This window comes from Somniosus microcephalus, chromosome 2 (genome assembly GCF_052327205.1).
Source record: "Somniosus microcephalus isolate GS21.2 chromosome 2, FLI_Smic_1.0, whole genome shotgun sequence".
NCBI lineage: Eukaryota > Metazoa > Chordata > Chondrichthyes > Squaliformes > Somniosidae > Somniosus > Somniosus microcephalus.
Window position 1 is genome coordinate 171,013,746 of NC_140988.1, and position 18,168 is coordinate 171,031,913.

The 18,168-nt window shown below is 45.4% G+C and overlaps 1 protein-coding gene across 18 annotated transcripts in view; it reads right to left on the reverse strand.

Moving 5' to 3' along the window:
- Nucleotides 1–18,168, reverse strand: part of LOC147123101 (prominin-1-A-like) — a 240,309-nt gene that overhangs the window by 76,365 nt on the left and 145,776 nt on the right. For 12 of the 18 annotated variants that reach the window (XM_085966404.1, XM_085966387.1, XM_085966365.1 and 9 more), the window contains 2 exons: nucleotides 10,845–10,868; nucleotides 5,045–5,262 (listed from right to left, as the gene is read on the reverse strand). In XM_085966404.1, coding sequence (XP_085822530.1) covers nucleotides 5,045–5,262; nucleotides 10,845–10,868 — 242 coding nt within the window. The remainder of the gene's footprint in view (nucleotides 1–5,044; nucleotides 5,263–10,844; nucleotides 10,869–18,168) is intronic. The other 6 variants (XM_085966420.1, XM_085966466.1, XM_085966395.1 and 3 more) reach the window with 1 other exon arrangement.

Sequence of the window (18,168 nt, forward strand, 5' to 3'; positions counted from 1 at the left end):
GGAACGGATCTGTGATAAAAGTTGACCATTCCCAAGAATTCCTGGAGGGACTTCACGGTCTTCGGCAGGGGAAAAGATGTGACGGCCTCCACCTTGGAGGCTAGAGGGACTGCACCATCTGCGGTGATTCTGTGGCCCAGGAAATCGATAGTGCGCAAACCAAACTGGCACTTGGCCGGGTTGATGATTAGGCCATGCTGACAAAGGCGAGAGAACAGGGCACGCAGGTGCGTGATGTGCTCAGTGTGGCTGCTACTGGCGATGAGCATGTCGTCTAAGTAGACGAAGACGAATGTTAGGTCTCGAAAGACGGAATCCATAAGCCGTTGAAAGCCTGTGCTGCATTTTTTAGCCCAAACGGCATACGGAGAAACTCAAAAAGCCCGAAGGGCGTGATGACGGCGGTTTTGGGGACGTCTTGAGGATTAACCGGCACTTGATGATAGCCATGTACGAGGTCTACTTTAGAGAAAATGCAATTCCCCGCCAGGTGGGCCAAAAAGTCCTGTATATAAGGGATTGGATATCTGTCCGGGGTAGTAGCCTCGTTCAAGCACCTGTAGTCGCCACATGGTCGCCATCCACCGCCTGGCTTAGGGACTATGTGCAGGGGCGAGGACGATGGACTATTGGACCGTCGGATGATGCCTCGGCGTTCCATTGTGTGAAACTCTGCCTTGGCTGCCGCAAGTTTGACGGGTTCCAATCTACGTGCTCTTGCGTAAATGGGGGGCCTTGTAGTAATATGGTGCGTCACACCGTGTCTTGCAACTGATGCAGAGAAGGTAGGCCTGGTGAGCTCGGGGAAATCTTCGGGAAGAGAGAAATCATTGGCGGCGGGGACTGCAAAAACCACAGACCAATGCGCTGCAGTGCTTCGGTGGCAGGGTACCGAATGAAAAGTCGAGGCATTGATGAGCCGGCAGTGTCGAACGTCGACTAAGAAACCATTAGCGCAGAGGAAATCCACCCCCAGGATGGCCTGCGAAACCCTTGCAATGATGAACTCCCATCTAAAATGCTGGCCGCCGAAACTTAATTGGACCCAACGCTTTCCGAACGTGCGGATGGCTGCGCCGTTAGCTGCCTCGAGGGAGGGACCCTGGCCGCCGGACTGCAGGTCGAGCTTCGACACCGGCAGGATACTGCACTGGGAGCCAGTGTCGCAGAGGAAGCGGCGTCCTGAAAGGGAGTCAGTGATGTACAGGAGTTTTCCTGCAGATCCCACAGCCATCGTGATCCCCGCGTGTGCAGCAGGATTAGAATGGTGTCTCGAACCCCAGCGACTTGAAAAAGGATTTTTTCTTTCTTGGAAGAAACTGCACGGTGGACGGCAATTCCTGGCTTTCGCGCCAAAATGAGAATGGTAAATGCACCAACCCGTAGGAAGAGGAGACTGGTTCGCCCTCATGGGGGAGGGGCGACTCGTGGTGGCGCAACATGGCTGCAACTCGGGGTAAATTGGGTCAGTGTCGGCGGGGGGCTCCGGACTGCCTCCGTGTTTTGTGGCTGCGCAGGACTGTTGGGCGACCGAAAAGATGTTATCCGCATCCGCGGCGCGTTCGGCACAATCCGTGATTGCGGAGTTGGCCAAGGCGGTCTGCACGGGCTCCGGTAGCTGGCAGAGGAAGAGCTCACGGAATAAAAAACACTGGGGTTCCGAGCCGAGCAACGTGAGCATCTGGCTCATGAGCTCTGAGGGTTTCGAGTCCCCGAGACCGGGCATGGCGATTAGGCGCGGGCACGTTCAGATTTGGACAGACCGAAAATTTGGAGAAGGCGTGTTTTTAATGCTTCATGCTTGCCGTCGGTAGGCGGACTTTCGAGGAGGCTGACGACTCGCGAGGCCGTGGCACTGTCGAGGGCGGAGACCACGTAGTAATAACGGGTCGAATCTGCTGTAATTCCCCGGATCTGGAATTGAGCTTCTGCCTGGCAAAACCACGCGGCTGGCTGCTGCTCCCAAAAGTGTGGTAGTTTGATCGTGACGGTGTTCGTGTCCATGTTGTTTTTTTCAACGAATTCGTTCTTAGAAAAACGGGGTCACCAATGTAGGAACCTCTGTTCCTTACCAAAAGATGGAGTTCGACTCACGAAGTCAAAACAATAAACTTTAATGAGCAAACGAAGCAAGTTAACAACTGCAGGATGAACTGGAAACGTGTCTGGTCTGCTTGGAAACCTTTCTCCAACTGTCTGGAACTGCTAGAAGGTTCCGAGCTATGACCCTCTCTCCAACTGTCTGGAACTACTAGAGGGTTCCTAGCTCTGACGTCATCACGCAGAGTACAGGAATGAAGCCCGAGTGCAGTAACAGATACATTTAAAAGGTACATCGTCAGACTATATAACAGAGCTGTAAAAAGGAATTATATACCATGTCCATAGCCCAATGGTGGCTCCGCCACACAGGTTTCATTTCTGTTTAATAAATATTTGTGTAATGCATCCAAAACCAAAAATAAAATTTTAAACAGTACTGCGTTTTGTGATTACAGGAAACTCTTTTTTATCCGGCACAGATGGGACCAGCGTGGTGCCGGTTTATTAAAAAATCCGGATTACAGTGAGTTATAGTTAAAAGGTACGAGAGCTCGTACACAGCAACAAATCCAAGCTTCCCTGTTGCTTAGCAACAGCTGCAAGAAGCCCGGCCACAGACCAAGCGTCCCTGTTGCTTAGCAACAAGTGCAGGAACCTCCTATTACACAGCCAAGAATCAAGAAACGGCCACTAATATGAAGAAAAACTTAACTGAACCTACTCCTGAATTTTGCCGGTTAACCGAGATTTCCAGTTGTTTGGGTGCCGGTAAATCGAGAGTTTCCTGTACTTTAATTTAACTGCAAACTGCATTTAGATAGGAAAGGCTATAAAGTCTACAGCGACATATACAATTTTTTATTTTTTTTATTTATTTGTTCATGGGATGTGGGTGTCGCTGGTAAGGTCAGCATTTATTGAGATGGTGGTAGTGAGCCACGTTCTTGAACCGCTGCAGTCAGTGTGGTGATAATCCATTGAAGCAGTTTGGTACAACTGAGAGGGCAGTTAAGAGTCAATCACATTGCTGTGGGTCTGGAGTAACATATAGGCCAGGCCAGGTAAGGATGCCAGAATTCCTTCCCTGAAGAACATCAGTGAAATAGATGGGTTTCATGGCCACCATTACTGAGAGTAGCTTTTTATTCCAGACAAATTAACTGAATTTAAATTCCCCAGCTGCCATATCAAAGTTTGCAGATGATACTAAGATGGGAGGGAAAGTAGTGAGTGAGGAGGACATAAAAAACCTGCAAGGGGACATAGACAGGCTAAGTAAGTGGGCAGAGATTTGGCAGATGGAATACAATACTGGAAAGTGTGAGGTTATGCACTTTGGCAGGAAAAATCGTAGAGCAAGTTATTATCTTAATGGCAAGAAACTGGAAAGTACTGAAGTACAAAGGGATCTGGGGGTCCTGGTGCACGAAACTCAAAAAGGTTAGTAAGCAGGTGCAGCAAGTGATTAAGAAGGCCAATGGAATGTTGGCTTTCATTGCTAGGGGGATAGAATATAAAAATAGGGAGGTATTGCTTCAGTTGTACAAGGTATTGGTGAGACCGCACCTGGAATACTGCGTACAGTTTTGGTGTCCATACTTAAGAAAGGACATACTTGCTCTCGAGTCAGTACAAAGAAGGTTCACTCGGTTAATCCCGGGGATGAGGGGATGGACATATGAGGAGAGGTTGAGTAGATTGGGACTCTACTCATTGGAGTTCAGAAGAATGAGAGGCGATCTTATTGAAACATATAAGATTGTGAAGGGGTTGGGTCGGGTGGATGCGGGGAGGATGTTCCCGATGATGGGTGAAATGAGAACTAGGGGGCATAGTCTTAGAATAAGGGGCTGCTCTTTCAAAACTGAGATGAGGAGGAACTACTGATGCGCCTCAATAATTCCGAGACTCGATGTTAGCGAAACAAAACAAGGCTTTTATTAACTTAGAAAGTAACACGTAAGAGAGAGAGTGGTATCTTCCTTCTGGAGACTGAGGCCAGACTGAGCTAGCTTACAAAAGGGGCCAGGTATGGGCGGAGCCCTACACACACAGCACATTCCAGCACATTCCAATAAACAATACAATGAGGACTGGGGGAAGGGAAATGACACTGAAACCGACCACAGTCACAGGCAGTGATGAATGGAATATTTCATCACAATTACTTCACTCAGAGGGTGGTAGGTCCATGGAATATGCTGCCCCAAAAAGCTGTAGAAGCTACATCATTACATAAATTTAAAACAGAAATAGACAGTTTCCTAGAAGTAAAGGGAATAAAGGGTTATGGGGAGCGGGCAGGAATTTGGACATGAGTCTAGGTTCGGATCGGTCATGGCCCTGTGGGTGGCGGAGCGGGTCCAGGGGCCATGTAGCCTGATCCTGCTCCTATTTTGTGTGTCTAATTCTGTTAGATTCAGGAGATGGTTCTGTGATAGTAGATTGGCGGGTAGGATCAGATCAGCCATGATCTTATTGAATGGCGGAGCAGGCTCGAGGGGCCGATTGGCCTACTCCTGCTCCTATTTCTTATGTTCTTATGATCATTAGTCCAGGCCTCTGGATTGCTAGTCTAGTAACATAACCGCTATGCTACCGCTTCCGGTATTGTTTACAGTAACATAGGGTGCAGGTGCTACCTTTAGGTTTCTATAATTGATTAAATAATTCAGGTTGCTAACTTTTTGTTTTACCTCAGTGAGCAATATTTGCAGATTGGGAATGGGACAAAGGGCAGAGAAAATTAATTTTCAATAATATTTATAAAAAACTTTTCCAGGAGTCACAGACTTCCTCATATTTGAATTTCTGATGGGCTGTTTTCTTTGTGCTCAGGTGGTAAATGAACGACCAATGAGAAGCACTACTATAATCTCTTATCTGCTCAACGTAGTAGTGGGGGGAGCAGGCAAGGGGAAAGTTAAGTTATAAACTATAATCTGAACAAGTTATTGGGGGGAGGGAGGGAAGGGGGAGGAAAGAAAGAAACATGTCTTACCTGACTAAAATTTGCATTTATATTGAGAGAGTCCAGTGAACCCCTTATGTTATTACAATATTCAACAGTTCCAGGTACTCTGCAAGCTGCATCATTCAGCGTGTTGTTGAGATTTGTTCGTACATCAGTCAAGTTTGCCTGAAGTTTCTTAGTTGCTTCGTCTAAAGTTTGACGTGAGGCTATCACATTCTCTAAAGCTTCCTTGGTTTCTCTGATGGCTGCAGATATAGAGGGTTGATCAAAAATTATCAGAGTTACTGCCAATGTTCCCCCTAATTTTTTTTCCTGAGTGAGGCGCCCCTTTAAAGGGTTGCACAGCCCATTCAAAGTATCGCACATGCACAAAATTTCACATTTGAAAAGCCGGTCCCGGGCTGCGCGGCCACACAGCATAGAGGGAACGTTGGTTACTGCCCAATATAAAATTTACCTTGGCTGTCACCTGGCTGGACAAAACCCACCATATTTCAGCTTTGCATTCTGCAAATCCTTCTAAGGTATAAAATAATATTTAGTTTCTACTTGGTTATTTTCAAAAATTGTAAATATCTTTTTGTACTGTGTACACACACACACACACACACACACACACGTAAGTGTAAGACTGGACACTAATAGCGCCCGTCTCCAACTCTGCCTCAGCTCATCCACGCCTTTGTTACCTCAAGACTTGACTATTCCAATGCACTCCTGGCCGGCCTCCCATTTTCCACCCTCCTTAAACTTGAGCTCATCCAAAACTCCGCTGCCCGTGTCCTAACTCGCACCAGGTCCCATCCACCCATCGCCCGTGTTCACGGACATCTACTTTGGCTCCCTGTCCGGCAACACCTTGATTTAAAATTTCTCATCTTCGTTTTCAAAACCTTCCACGGCCTCACCCCCATCCTATCTCTGTAACCTTGTCCAGCCCTACAACCCTCCGAGATCACTGCAGTCCTCTAATTCTGGCTTCTTACGTGTCTCCGATTTTAATCGTTCCATCATTGGGGGCCGTGCCTTCAGCTGCCTAGGGCCTAAGCTCTGGAAATTCCTCCCTAAACCTCTCCACCTCGCTACCTCTCTTTCCTCCTTTAAGACGCTCCTTAAAACCTACCTCTTTGACCAATCTATCCCCAATTTCTCCAGGTGGTTTGGTGTCAAATTTTGTTCGATAGTGCTCCTGTGAAGTGCCTTGGGATGTTTTACTACATTAAAGGCATGTAATGCCCTCTTCATGGCTATAAGCAAAGTGGTGGGAGGGGGGTGGGGGGAGGGTATCATCTACACAAGTCACATCCTCCCTTGGGTTTCTCTCCTAGCAGAACATAATCTCCAAACAGAGGATCAAGCACCATCATTTCAGTGCATTCCTCTGGGCTTTGGCTCCACTCCTCCTGGCACCACTGCATGGATTTTTTTGGGGTGCAATTCGGGGAGGGGTCACCTTCTACACGGTATCTTAGTATCTCCAAGAGCCCAAGGAAACTCTAATCAATGTTACAAATATATATAATGATGACGCTGCAGTGATCACAGGCAATTCATGCTTCAGTAACTGCTTTACAGCTATGCTTACCCATTATTGCAATCTGTAGCTCATCTCACTAAAAACTGCACAAATGTCCAGGTGAAAGTGGCCTCCTAGAAAACCAGCAGCACATACATTCCAATAGGATACAACTACAAAATACTGGCCTCGCACTGATTCTATTTTTTAAACAGATACTTCAATTGCTTAAACAGTAATTTTAGCAACAGACTCAAAAAAGAGGGGGCAAGGGCCATGCAGTCAGAATAGAAAGTTCCCATATCCTGAATGATAGTCATGTTGTTCCATAGTTTTGCATCGAAACAGTATCTCTGTATCTCAGTAGCAGGAGCACATAGATTTGCTCAATGAGAATGGTGTCTCTGTATTCATTTAACATTTACATTTCATTTTATTAAATTCATTTTTCTAACAATAATGGCTAAATGTAAACATTCCAATCAGCCATAATGTGATTGATTGGTGCAAGATCATTAATTGCTGATTTCACTAAAGCCAAAATGTCAAGAGTAAATGATCAAACTACACTATTCCTGTAACTCTCATTATCCATTTTTCTGAGCTATCAAATCAAACCTTTAATTATTTTTTATTTTCTTTGGCTTTTGTTGTATACGATATTATTTCATTCAATGTCCTTGCATTAATCAGAGGAATAAAAAAGAAACTACACAACATTCATTCTATAATATATTTCATGTTGCATAAGAGGTCTCTAAATTGTGAAGTTTGGAAACCGAGAACACAGAGCACACAGAAATGTATCTGTAGGTTAAACGTTTCTAACCCTGAATAACCAAATAACTTCTGTTATAAAAGTTTTATTTCATAAATTTGGTTTGCTTATAAAGCTTAAACAATAATGGAGTTGTTGACTAATATACCATTAAGTACAAATCCAATGACATATCAGACCATTTACAGAAAGATTCACTAATTTTATATAAATAACCTGTTTCTATGCATCACACTCTAAAGGAAAAATTAACCCCAATGTTGAAACATCTGCAACATCTCACTGCCCACTGGTTAAGCCCAGTGTTTCTCTGCACCCAATATCTTTATTTTCATTTGCTCCTTCTCATAAAATGTACATTCCTTCACTATGATGTAAATAGGAATACTGATTAGTTCCAGCATGATGTCCCTCAAATTTCACCATTTACCACACGCAGTCTAATTTATTGACTATGTGGTGTGATTTGCTAAAAACATTCCAGAAACTGGTAGTAATCACAACACATCCAACAACAACTTGCATTTATATAGCGCCTTTAACATTGTAAAACGTCACAAGGTGCTTCACAGGAGCATTATCAAACAAAAATTGACACCGAGCCAAATAAGGCGATATTAGGACAGGTGGCTTGGTCAAAGAGGTAGGTTTTTAAGGAGCATCTTAAAAGGAGGAAAGAGAGGTAGAGAGATGGAGGGGTTTAGGAAGGAATTCCAGATCTTAGGGCCTAGGCAGTTGAAGGCACGGGCGTCATTGGTGGGGGATGCACAAGAGTTGGAGAAAGAGAGTCTGGGATGGTCATAGGGCTGGAGAAGGTTACAGAACTAGGTTGGGGCGAGGCCACGGAGAGATGTGAACACAAGGTTGAGAATCTTAATTTCAAGGTGTTGGTGAACAGGACTTGGTGCGAGTTGGGCTACAGGCAGCAGAGTTCATGGTGGAAGATGGCAGGCCAGCCACGAGAGCATTGGAGGCAACAAATGCATGGATGAGGGTTGCAACAGCAGATGGGCTAAGGCAGGGCGGAGATGGGTGATGTTGGAGGTGGAAGTAGGCAGTCTTTGTGATGGAGAGGATAGGATATCCGAAGCTCAGCTCAGGGTAAAATAGGACAGCGAAGTTGCAAACAGTCTGGTTCAGCCCGAGACTGACCAGGGAAGGGGATGGAATCAGTTGCTAGGGAACGGCATTTGTAGTAGGGGCTAATTGGGCTGGATTTTATCAATGGAGGCGTGTAGGAAGCGGGACTACAACTTTTGGGGTTGTAGTCCCGCCTCCATCGAGTTGTGGCCAACCCACTCGATTTTGACTTCATTGACCTTGTTGAGCCCACCCAGCGGGCTCAGCAGGCCAATTAAGGGCCACCCGGCAACAGGTGATGTCACAGATTGACATTTCATCTGTCAAGAGCTTTTGACAGATGAAATATCAGCGTTTGACAGCTCTTTGAAGCTCTCAAACACTGCCAATCTGTACACAAAGTTAATTCCTTCCTCTCGGGCTGATTTAGAGATCTCTCCAGAACAGAAAGCAGAATGCTGCAGATTTTGACAGCTCGCGGCCATTCTGCTTTCTGTGCCGGTGAGATGAGGGACTCCAGAGACCTGAAGGAAGGAAGGCTGCATTAGTAAGAAAAGGTAAGCAAAACTTATTTAAACACTTTACACACACCAAACACACTTACCTCTGCACTCATCACTCACCTGAACACCGGACATCTCGAACCCTCCAAGTCCTTCAGCCAGACGGTCCGCCTCGCTAACTTGGCGTGGTTTGGAGCCGTCGGGAAGCCCACACTTCAAGGATAAAAATTGGGATTAGGCCAAAAACTGCCTGTTAACTACCTGTTAACAGGCAGTTAATTGGCACTAATCCCCTTCCCGCCTCGGGGAGGCGGCTCCCAGCACAGATTGGGTACCCGCCTCCTGTGAAACGGGCATGGAGGCGGGTTGGGGGGCGGGATGGGTTCGTGCCCCCCCGATTTTGGGATTTTAACCCTCCACACGCCTCCAATCCCGCCTCAACGGCCCAATGAAATTCAAGCCCAATGTCTTTGGTTTTCCCAACATGGAACTGGAGGAAATTTCCGAGCCCAATGCACAGCATTAGTGGTTGTCCAAGTTTCCTGAGTAGTAGTAAGGGAGAAAGGCCAGCTTGGAGAACGTCAGAGAAGAGTGAGTGGCAGAGGGAGAAGAGACACCAGCACATTGTGACCCGGCTTCAAAGACAGCACAACTGTCTTTTGGATTTTAGCTTTTTCTTCTGCTGCAACAAATCACTTGCCCTATGCATGAGCTGCATTCTGCAAACTATTGGAAAACTTCAAGAGTTTTCAACCAGGAAGCCATTTTTCTAGATAGATTATTTCCTCTAAATTTTGAGCAATCATTCATTAATTTTTTTGTGTCTTATAATACTCCTGTGAAGCACCTTGTGATGTTTTACTGTGTTAAAGGCGCTACAGAAATACAAGTTGTTGTTTTCGTTGTTAATAACAGTTTCCAATTAAACATTTTAAAGAACCATTTCAAGAAGCAGTGGTGTGTGTGTGTGTGTTGTGGTTATTTTGTCAGAAGCTGCAGAAATGGTGGCATAGTGGTTAGCACTGTTGCCTCACAGCGCCAGGGACCCGGGTTCGAATCCGGCCTCAGGTGACTGTCTGTGTGGAGTATGCACATTCTCCCCGTGTTTGCGTGGGTTTTCTCCGGGTGCTCCGGTTTCCTCCCACAGTCCAAAGATGTGCAGGTTAGGTTGATTGGCTATGATAAATTGACCCTTAGTGTTAGGGGGATTAAATACATGGGGTTACGGGGATAGGGTGGGATATGTGTTGGTGGAGGGGTTACGGGGATAGGGTGGGATATGTGTCGGTGCAGGCTCGATGGGCTGAAATGGCCTCTATCTGCACTGTTGTGATTCTGTGAAATCATTCCCTGTAAAGATCCCTGGGAAATAAACTGAAATGTGCATTACTGATTCTTCACCTCCAGATGGCCTTCTATTTTCGCACATCATTTAACCTGTAACAAAAGTCTGGGCCTGCAACACTAAACTGTACAAAAAAAACAAATGTTCTGGGAAAGAGAACCTCTGGGCTATTTCCCTCAAGGATCTTTTTTACATCCTTCATTTTTCTAAAACTGAACAAAGAATTCTCTTGTATTTGATTTACTTTCGTTTCATCTGTTTTGTAACTGGCTTATCTAGAAGTCTGTTATTTTTAGATCTTTGGATGGTCATTTTTGAATAGTGACATCAAAAGGTTTCATCAAAAAAAAATCTTTATAACAGCATTATAAAAGCATGTTTTCTTTTTTAAATAATAAACTTGAACATTACTCGCTGGTGGATTTTGTGCAGTCAAATAATTTCCCAACAGGTGATTTAAATGTATATCTAACCAAGGGATAAAGTCCACAGTAAAGCCAAGTACAACAATTAAATATGATTTCAAACCAACAGACAGGAAAGATCACCAAAAGAGCAAAAACAAACAAGTGCACAAGACTTCACACATTTGATGTTTAAGTTACCTTTGACAGCCCTTTCCACTGCGGCTTCAAGGCAAGGAAAAAAATGAAGCAAAGAAAGATAACAACGGAAAACAATGTAGAACAGTAGTAGGAAAAAAGTTCATCTGCACCTGCTACGAGTTGTCAGGTGTCCCAGCTTTTCTAAGCACTTAGCGCACTCCAAATTACTGATTTAGTTTGAGTAAATCAAGTACTTGAACATTTAAAAAAAGCACATCCTTAGACTCCTAACAAGTGTAATGCTGGCCCATATAGCCCAGTAAGATCCCAGGTTTGATTCTTGGTCTGTACAGAGTCAGCTGATGCCAGCCAGAACAAGATTAAGGGGAAATCAAATCAGTTGGCAATTCCTTTACCGATCACTCTTGCAATCTCTAGTGGAAAGTGTGCACATTGGGCAAGGACTGGATTTGGATCAACTGCAATACTCTCCTCCCTGCCTCCATGTTTTAATAGATTGACAGTACACCATCTATGAAACAACAGCAAGTTGGGCATGCTATCCAAGGTCAATGCTAGTTATGGAACAACACAGCAGTAAAAGTCACTGCCTTTAGATGATGAAAAAATGCATTAGTGAATTAGGAAAATTCAGACTACAGAAGTTGGCATTTCACTTTCATGGCCTCATTACAGAAATTCTAGTCATAAGTTTTCAGCAGAGGTCACTTTCACATAAATTGGACATCTTTTCAATTGTAGTTCTCTGACTGCCAAAAGGAGTCACTGTTCGGATGTCCAGATAAATTTCAACGCTGTGTATCCCATATTTCTTTTCTAAAAACATTTACAGACTGTTTCATTCATTTAAAAGAAACAAAAAATAAATTTCAAGCGTTTATCTTAAATGCATTTTGACCCATTGTACTCCCAAACTAACTACCCTCTGGTGTTCAATCACAAGCCCTTTTCTGGAATGCAGTTTAACTTCCTCAACAGATATACGAGAACTGCCAGACAACATTACGATCGTAAACTTCTTTCTTCCAGTCCTCCAAAACGACATTACATCCAATCTTTTTTTTAAATTTGGAGTGGCCATGGTAGTTGGTGGAAATAAAAGGAAAAGTACAGCGCAAATGCTTTAATAGACAGGGCTTTAAACTAGTGAAGGGGGATGGGAGGCTTCAAGAAAGAGTAAATTTAAAAGCAGCGAGAGAAATGCCAGGGCTCTAGAGCAGAGTAGAGTTTTGGGTAAAAATAAGCAGTGGGGGTCAGGTAGGGACAGAGAGAGTAACAAAGGTAGTAAGACATCAGTGACTAAGGTGACAGCAGGGAAAAAATAGAAATAAGTCAAAGCTAAAGGCACTATATTTGAATGGTTTGCACCTGGGCAGGGCTGGGACCGATGTCCTAGGGGGAGTGTTTGCTAGTGCTCTGGGGGAGGGTTTAAACTAAAATGGCAGGGGGTTGGGAACCTGAGCAAGGGGACAGAGGAAAGGGAAACAAGGATAAAGGCAAAAGATAGGAAGGAGAAAAAAAAGTGGAAGTCAGAGAAATCAACAGTTTAAATCAAACATGGCCACAGTCAATAATAATTCTAATAGGTGTAAGAGCGTTAAAAAAACAAGCCTGAAGGCTTTGTGTCTTAATGCGAGGAGCATTCATAAGAAGGTGGATGAATTAGCTGCGCAAATAGAGGTAAACGAATATGATTTGATTGGGATTACGGAAACATGGCTCCAGGGTGGCCAAGGCTGAGAACTCAACATCCAGGGGTATTCAATATTCAGGAAAGATAGGCAAAAAGGAAGAGGAGGTGGGGTAGCATTGCTGGTTAAAGAAGGGATTAACACAATTGTAAGGAAGGATATTAGCTCTGATGATGTGGAATCTGTATGGGTAGAACTGAGGAATACCAAGGGGCAGAAAACGTTAGTGGGAGTGGTATATAGACCTCCAAACAGTAATGCGGAGGTTGGGGACGGCAATAAAAGGGAAATTAGAGAAGCGTGCAATAAGGGCACAGCAGTCATCATGGGTGACTTTAATCTACATATAGATTGGGCTAACCAAATTAGTAACAATACTGTGGAGGAGGAATTCCAATATGTCGAGGAACCAACCAGAGATCAGGCCATCTTAGACTGGGTATTATGTAACGAGAAAGGATTAATTAGCAATCTTGTTGTACGAGGCCCCTTGGGTCGGAGCGATCATAATATGATCGAATTCTTCATTATGATGGAGAATGAAGTAGTCGACTCAGAGAGGAGGGTCCTAAATTTAAACAAAGGAAACTACGATGGTCTGAGGCGCGAGTTGGGTAGGATTGATTGGGGAATGTCACTCAAAGGGTTGATGGTGGATAGGCAATGGCAAACATTCAAAGACCGCATGGATGAACTACAGAATTTGTTCATCCCAGTTTGGCATAAAAATAAAACAAAAAAGGTGACTCAACCGTGGCTAACAAGGGAAATTAGGGATAGCATAAGATCCAAGGAGAGGAGATACAAATTGGCCAGAAAAAGCAATAATCCTGAGGATTGGGAGCAGCAGTTTAGGATTCAACAAAGGAGGACAAAGGGATTAATTAAGAAAGGGAAAATAGAATATGAGAGTAAGCTTCCAGGGAACATAAAAACTGACTGTAAAAGCTTTTATAGATATGTAAAGAGAAAAAGATTGGTGAAGTCAAGCGTAGGTCCCTTGCAGTCAGAATCGGGGAATTGATAATGGGGAGCAAAGAAATGGCAGACCAACTAAATACATATTTTGGTTCTGTCTTCACAAAGGAGGACACAAATAACCTCCCAGAAATACCGCGGAACATAGGGTCTGATGAAAGGGTGGAACTGAAAGAAATCAGTATTTGTAGGGAAATGGTGTTAGGAAAATTGATGGGACTGAAGGCCGATAAATCCCCAGGGCCTGATAATCTACATCCTAAGGTACTTAAGGAAGTGGCACTAGAAATAGTTGATGCTTTGCTGATCATCTTCCAGCATTCGATTGAATCTGGAACAGTACCCATGGATTGGAGGGTAGCTAATGTTACCCCACTATTCAAAAAAGGTGGTAGAGAGAAAACGGGGAATTACAGACCGGTAAGCCTGACATCAGTAGTGGGGAAAATGCTAGAGTCCGTTAGAAAAGATGTAATAGCAGAGCACTTGAAAAACAGTGACAGGATCGGACAAAGTCAACATGGATTTACAAAAGGTAAATCGTGCTGGACTAATCTACTGGAATTTTTTGAGGATGTAACTGGTAAAAATAGATACGGGAGAGCCAGTGCATGTGGTGTATTTGGACTTTCAGAAAGCTTTTGATAAGGTCCCGCATAAGAGATTAGCGTGTAAAGTTAAGGCACATGGGATTGGGGGCAAGCTATTGACTTGGATAGAGAACTGGTTGGCAGACAGAAAGCAAAGAGTTGGAATAAACGGGTCTTTTTCTGAGTGGCAAGCAGTGACTAGTGGGGTACCGCAGGGATCGGTCCTTGGGCCCCAGCTATTCACAATATATATTAATGATGATCTAGACAAGGGAACTAGATGTAATATCTCCAAATTTGCAGATGACACAAAGCTGGGTGGGCATGTGTGCTGTGAGGAAGATGCCGAGAAACTCCAGGATGATTTGGACAGGTTGGGTGATTGGGCAAAAGCATGGCAGATGCAATATAACGTGGATAAATGAGAGGTTAGCCACTTTGGTGGCAAAAACAGGAAGGCAGATTATTATCTGAACGGCAACAGATTGGGAGAAGGGGAAGTGCAACAAGACCTGGGTGTCCTTGTGCACCAGTCGCTGAAGGTAAGCATGCAGCTGCAGCAGGCGGTTAAGAAGGCAAATGGCATGTTGGCCTTCGTAGCGAGGGGGTTTGAGTACAGGAACAAGGATGTCTTGCTGCTGTTGTACAGGGCCTTGGCGAGACCACATCTTGAGTAGTGTGCGCAGTTTTGGTCACCTTATCTGAGGAAGGATGTTCTTGCCATGGAAGGAGTACAGCGAAGATTCACCAGGCTGATACCTGGGGTGGCAGGAATGACATATGGGGAGAGATTGGGTCGATTGGGCTTGTACTCGCTGGAGTTTAGAAGAATGAGAGGGGATCTCATTGAAACTTATAAAATTCTGACAGGACTAGACAGACTAGGTGCAGGAAGAATGTTCCTGATGGCGGGGGAGTCCAGAACCAGGGGTCACAGTCTAAGGATAAGGGGTATGCCATTTAGGACAGAAATGAGGAGGAATTTCTTCACCCAGAGAGTGGTGAACCTGTGGAATTCTCTACCACAGAAGGCAGTAGAGGCCAATACATTAAATACATTCAAGAAGGGGTTGGATATATTTCTTAAGGCTAAAGGGATCAAGGGGTATGGGGAGAAAGCAGGGACCGGGTACTGAATTTGGATGATCAGCTATGATCGCATTGAATGGCGGAGCAGGCTCGAGGGGCCAAATGTCCTACTCCTGCTCCTATCTTCTATGTTTCTATGAATGTGCGAAGCAGTCGCAACAAAATAGATGAATTAATAGCGCAGATAGAAATGAACAGATTTGATATAATAGCCATAACGGAGATGTGGCTACAAAGTGGCCAAGGTTGGGAACTAAATATTCCAGGATACTTAACTTTTAGAAGCGATAGGGAAAATGGAAAAGGAGGCGGGGTAGCCCTGATAATAAAGGATGGGATAAAGACAGTAGAGAGAAAGGATCTTAGCTCTGAAAATCAAGAAGTAGAATCAGTTTGGGTGGAGCTAAGGAACAGCAAGGGGCAGAAAATATTGGTGGGAGTTGTTTATAGGCCCCCAAACAGTAGTTGTAATGTAGGGCAGTGTATAAATCAGGAAATTAGAGGCGCATGTAACAAGGGTAATACAGTAATCATGAGGGACTTTAATCTACATATAGACTGGGCAAACCAAATTTGCAGTAATAATGTGGAGGACGAATTCACGGAATGTATGCAAGATAGTTTTCGAGATCAGTATGTTGAGGAACCAACTAGGGATCAGGCTATTTAACTTCAGTATTGTGAAACGAGAAAGGGTTAATTAATAATCTTGTAGTAAAGGGGCCTTTAGTGAAGAATGACCATAATATGATAGAATTTTATATTGAGTTTGAAAGTGATTTAGTTAATTCCGAAACTTGGGTTTCAAATCTCAACAAAGCAATCTACGTAGGTATGAGGGACGAGTTGGCTAAGGTAGATTGGGAAACTACATTAAACGGTATGACGGTAAAGAACCAATGGCTAGCAATTAAACAATTAGTATATAATTTACAACAAATATACATGCCTTGAAGGCACAAAAACCCCACAGGAAATGAGGTCCAATCGTGGCTAACAAGAGAAGTTAAAGATAGTATTACATCAAAGGAAGAGGCTTATAATGTTGCCAAAAACTACGCCTGAGGATTGGGAGGATTTTAGAATTCAGCAAAGGAGAACCAAGAAATTGATAAAGAAAGGGAAAATAGAATGAGAGTAAACTAGCGAGAGACATAACAACAGACTGTAAAAGCTTCGATAGGTATGTCAAAAGGAAAAGATTAGCAAAAGTACATGTAGGTCCCTTACAGGCTGAGACAGGACAGGAGATATTATAATGGGGAATAAGGAGGTGGCAGAAAAATTAAACAAAATACTTTGGCCTAGAAATTCAGTTGGGCGCGCCAGCCGTTAGCGCCTTCGGAGGAGTAGATCTCGAGCGCTAGGCGCTTATCACCCGGGCGCAGCGCGATCTGCGCCTCTCCCCAACTTCAGGACACATTTAGCGCCGGCGCAAAGTCTTAGCACGCGCCCTGCTGCGCGCGCAGATCATGACGTCATTTAATAGTGCAACGCCCTTTGTGCGCCCCAAACCGGAACTTCACTCGCGCCGGCCCATTGTGCGCCAGGCGGCCCTAACGACTGTGAAGTGGAACGGTACACAGCCGTGCCGGGGAGCGCTAACTAAAGGGCACTTACCCTGCACTATAAAGGCCAGCCATTTTGCTGCATTCACTCTTGTGCCACGGTTTTTTGGACAGAGACCAAGGAGGAGAGCTTACTGGTTTGGACCAATACTAGGACAGGTATTTTTGTCTCAGGCCAGAGCTTAGCAATTATCTTTGCCTTCATTGAGAGCTCAGTGTTTGCCAGCATATAATGGGGGTTGCATTGGGTGCCAACGCTGACTTTCAGCCTTATGCCAGAAGGGCTTACAGACGCCGTGAGAGAGTGGCAGCCCTGGCCAGACGCAGAGGGGGCAACAGGCGTCGCCAACTGAGGCCTTACCCACGCAGGGTATACCGCCAGCAGTCCTCCTATCTGACCATGTCTGCCGCGATGTGTGTTAGGAGGCTGCGATTCAGAAGGGAGGTGGTTGCAGACATCTGCCAGCTGCTTCACAGAGATCTGCAGCCACAGCTGATGCGCAGGACGTCTCTGTCGGTGGCAGTGAAGGTGACGGTGGCTCTCAACTTCTATGCCACCGGCTCCTTCCAATCCGCTGCAGGGGACATCGCTAACATCTCCCAGTTCGCCGTGCATTGCTGCATCCGCCAGGTGACAGAAGCCCTTTTCACAAGGAGACATCAATTCATCTCCTTCCCCATGACCCTGGACAAGCAGCAGCAGCGTGCAGTGGGATTTGCAAGAATAGCGGGCTTTCCCATGGTGCAGGGTGCCATTGACTGCACGCATGTGGCTTTGCGGGCACCTCTTGAGCATGCCGAGGATTACCGCAACCGGAAGGGCTACCATTCCCTCAATGTACAGCTGGTGTGTGACCACAGGCAGCGCATCCTAGCTGTCAATGCCCGCTTTCCAGGCAGCAGCCACGATGCCTTTATCCTGCGACAGACAACTGTGGCTGACATGTTCCAGGCACAGCCTCCCCCAAGAGGATGGCTTATCGGGCACAAAGGCTATCCTTTGTGTACCTGGCTCATGACCCCGCTCCTCGCGCCCATGACCCCTGCTGAAGAGGCATACAACGAGAGCCATCAAGCGACTAGGAACATCATAGAACAAACAATCGGTGTCCTCAAGCAACGGTTCCGCTGTCTCGATCGCTCCGGGGGAGCCCTCCAGTATTCGCAGGATCGAGTCTCCCAATTCGTCGTCGTTTGCTGCATGCTGCACAACCTGGCTATCCGCAGGACTCGGGCACTGCCACCTCACATTGGACCACCACCTCAGGAGGAGGAGCAGGAGGAGGAGGAGGATGAGGAGTACCAGCCCAGGAGGGAGGCACAAGGTCCAAGGGCCGCCCGTCGGCGGCTTATTGAACGTCACTTCTAGGCCCCGTCAGGGAATGGCATGTGCCAATGAAAGAACATGATTGCAGCCGCTCCGCAAGCCGTCAGCCGGTTATGGCAA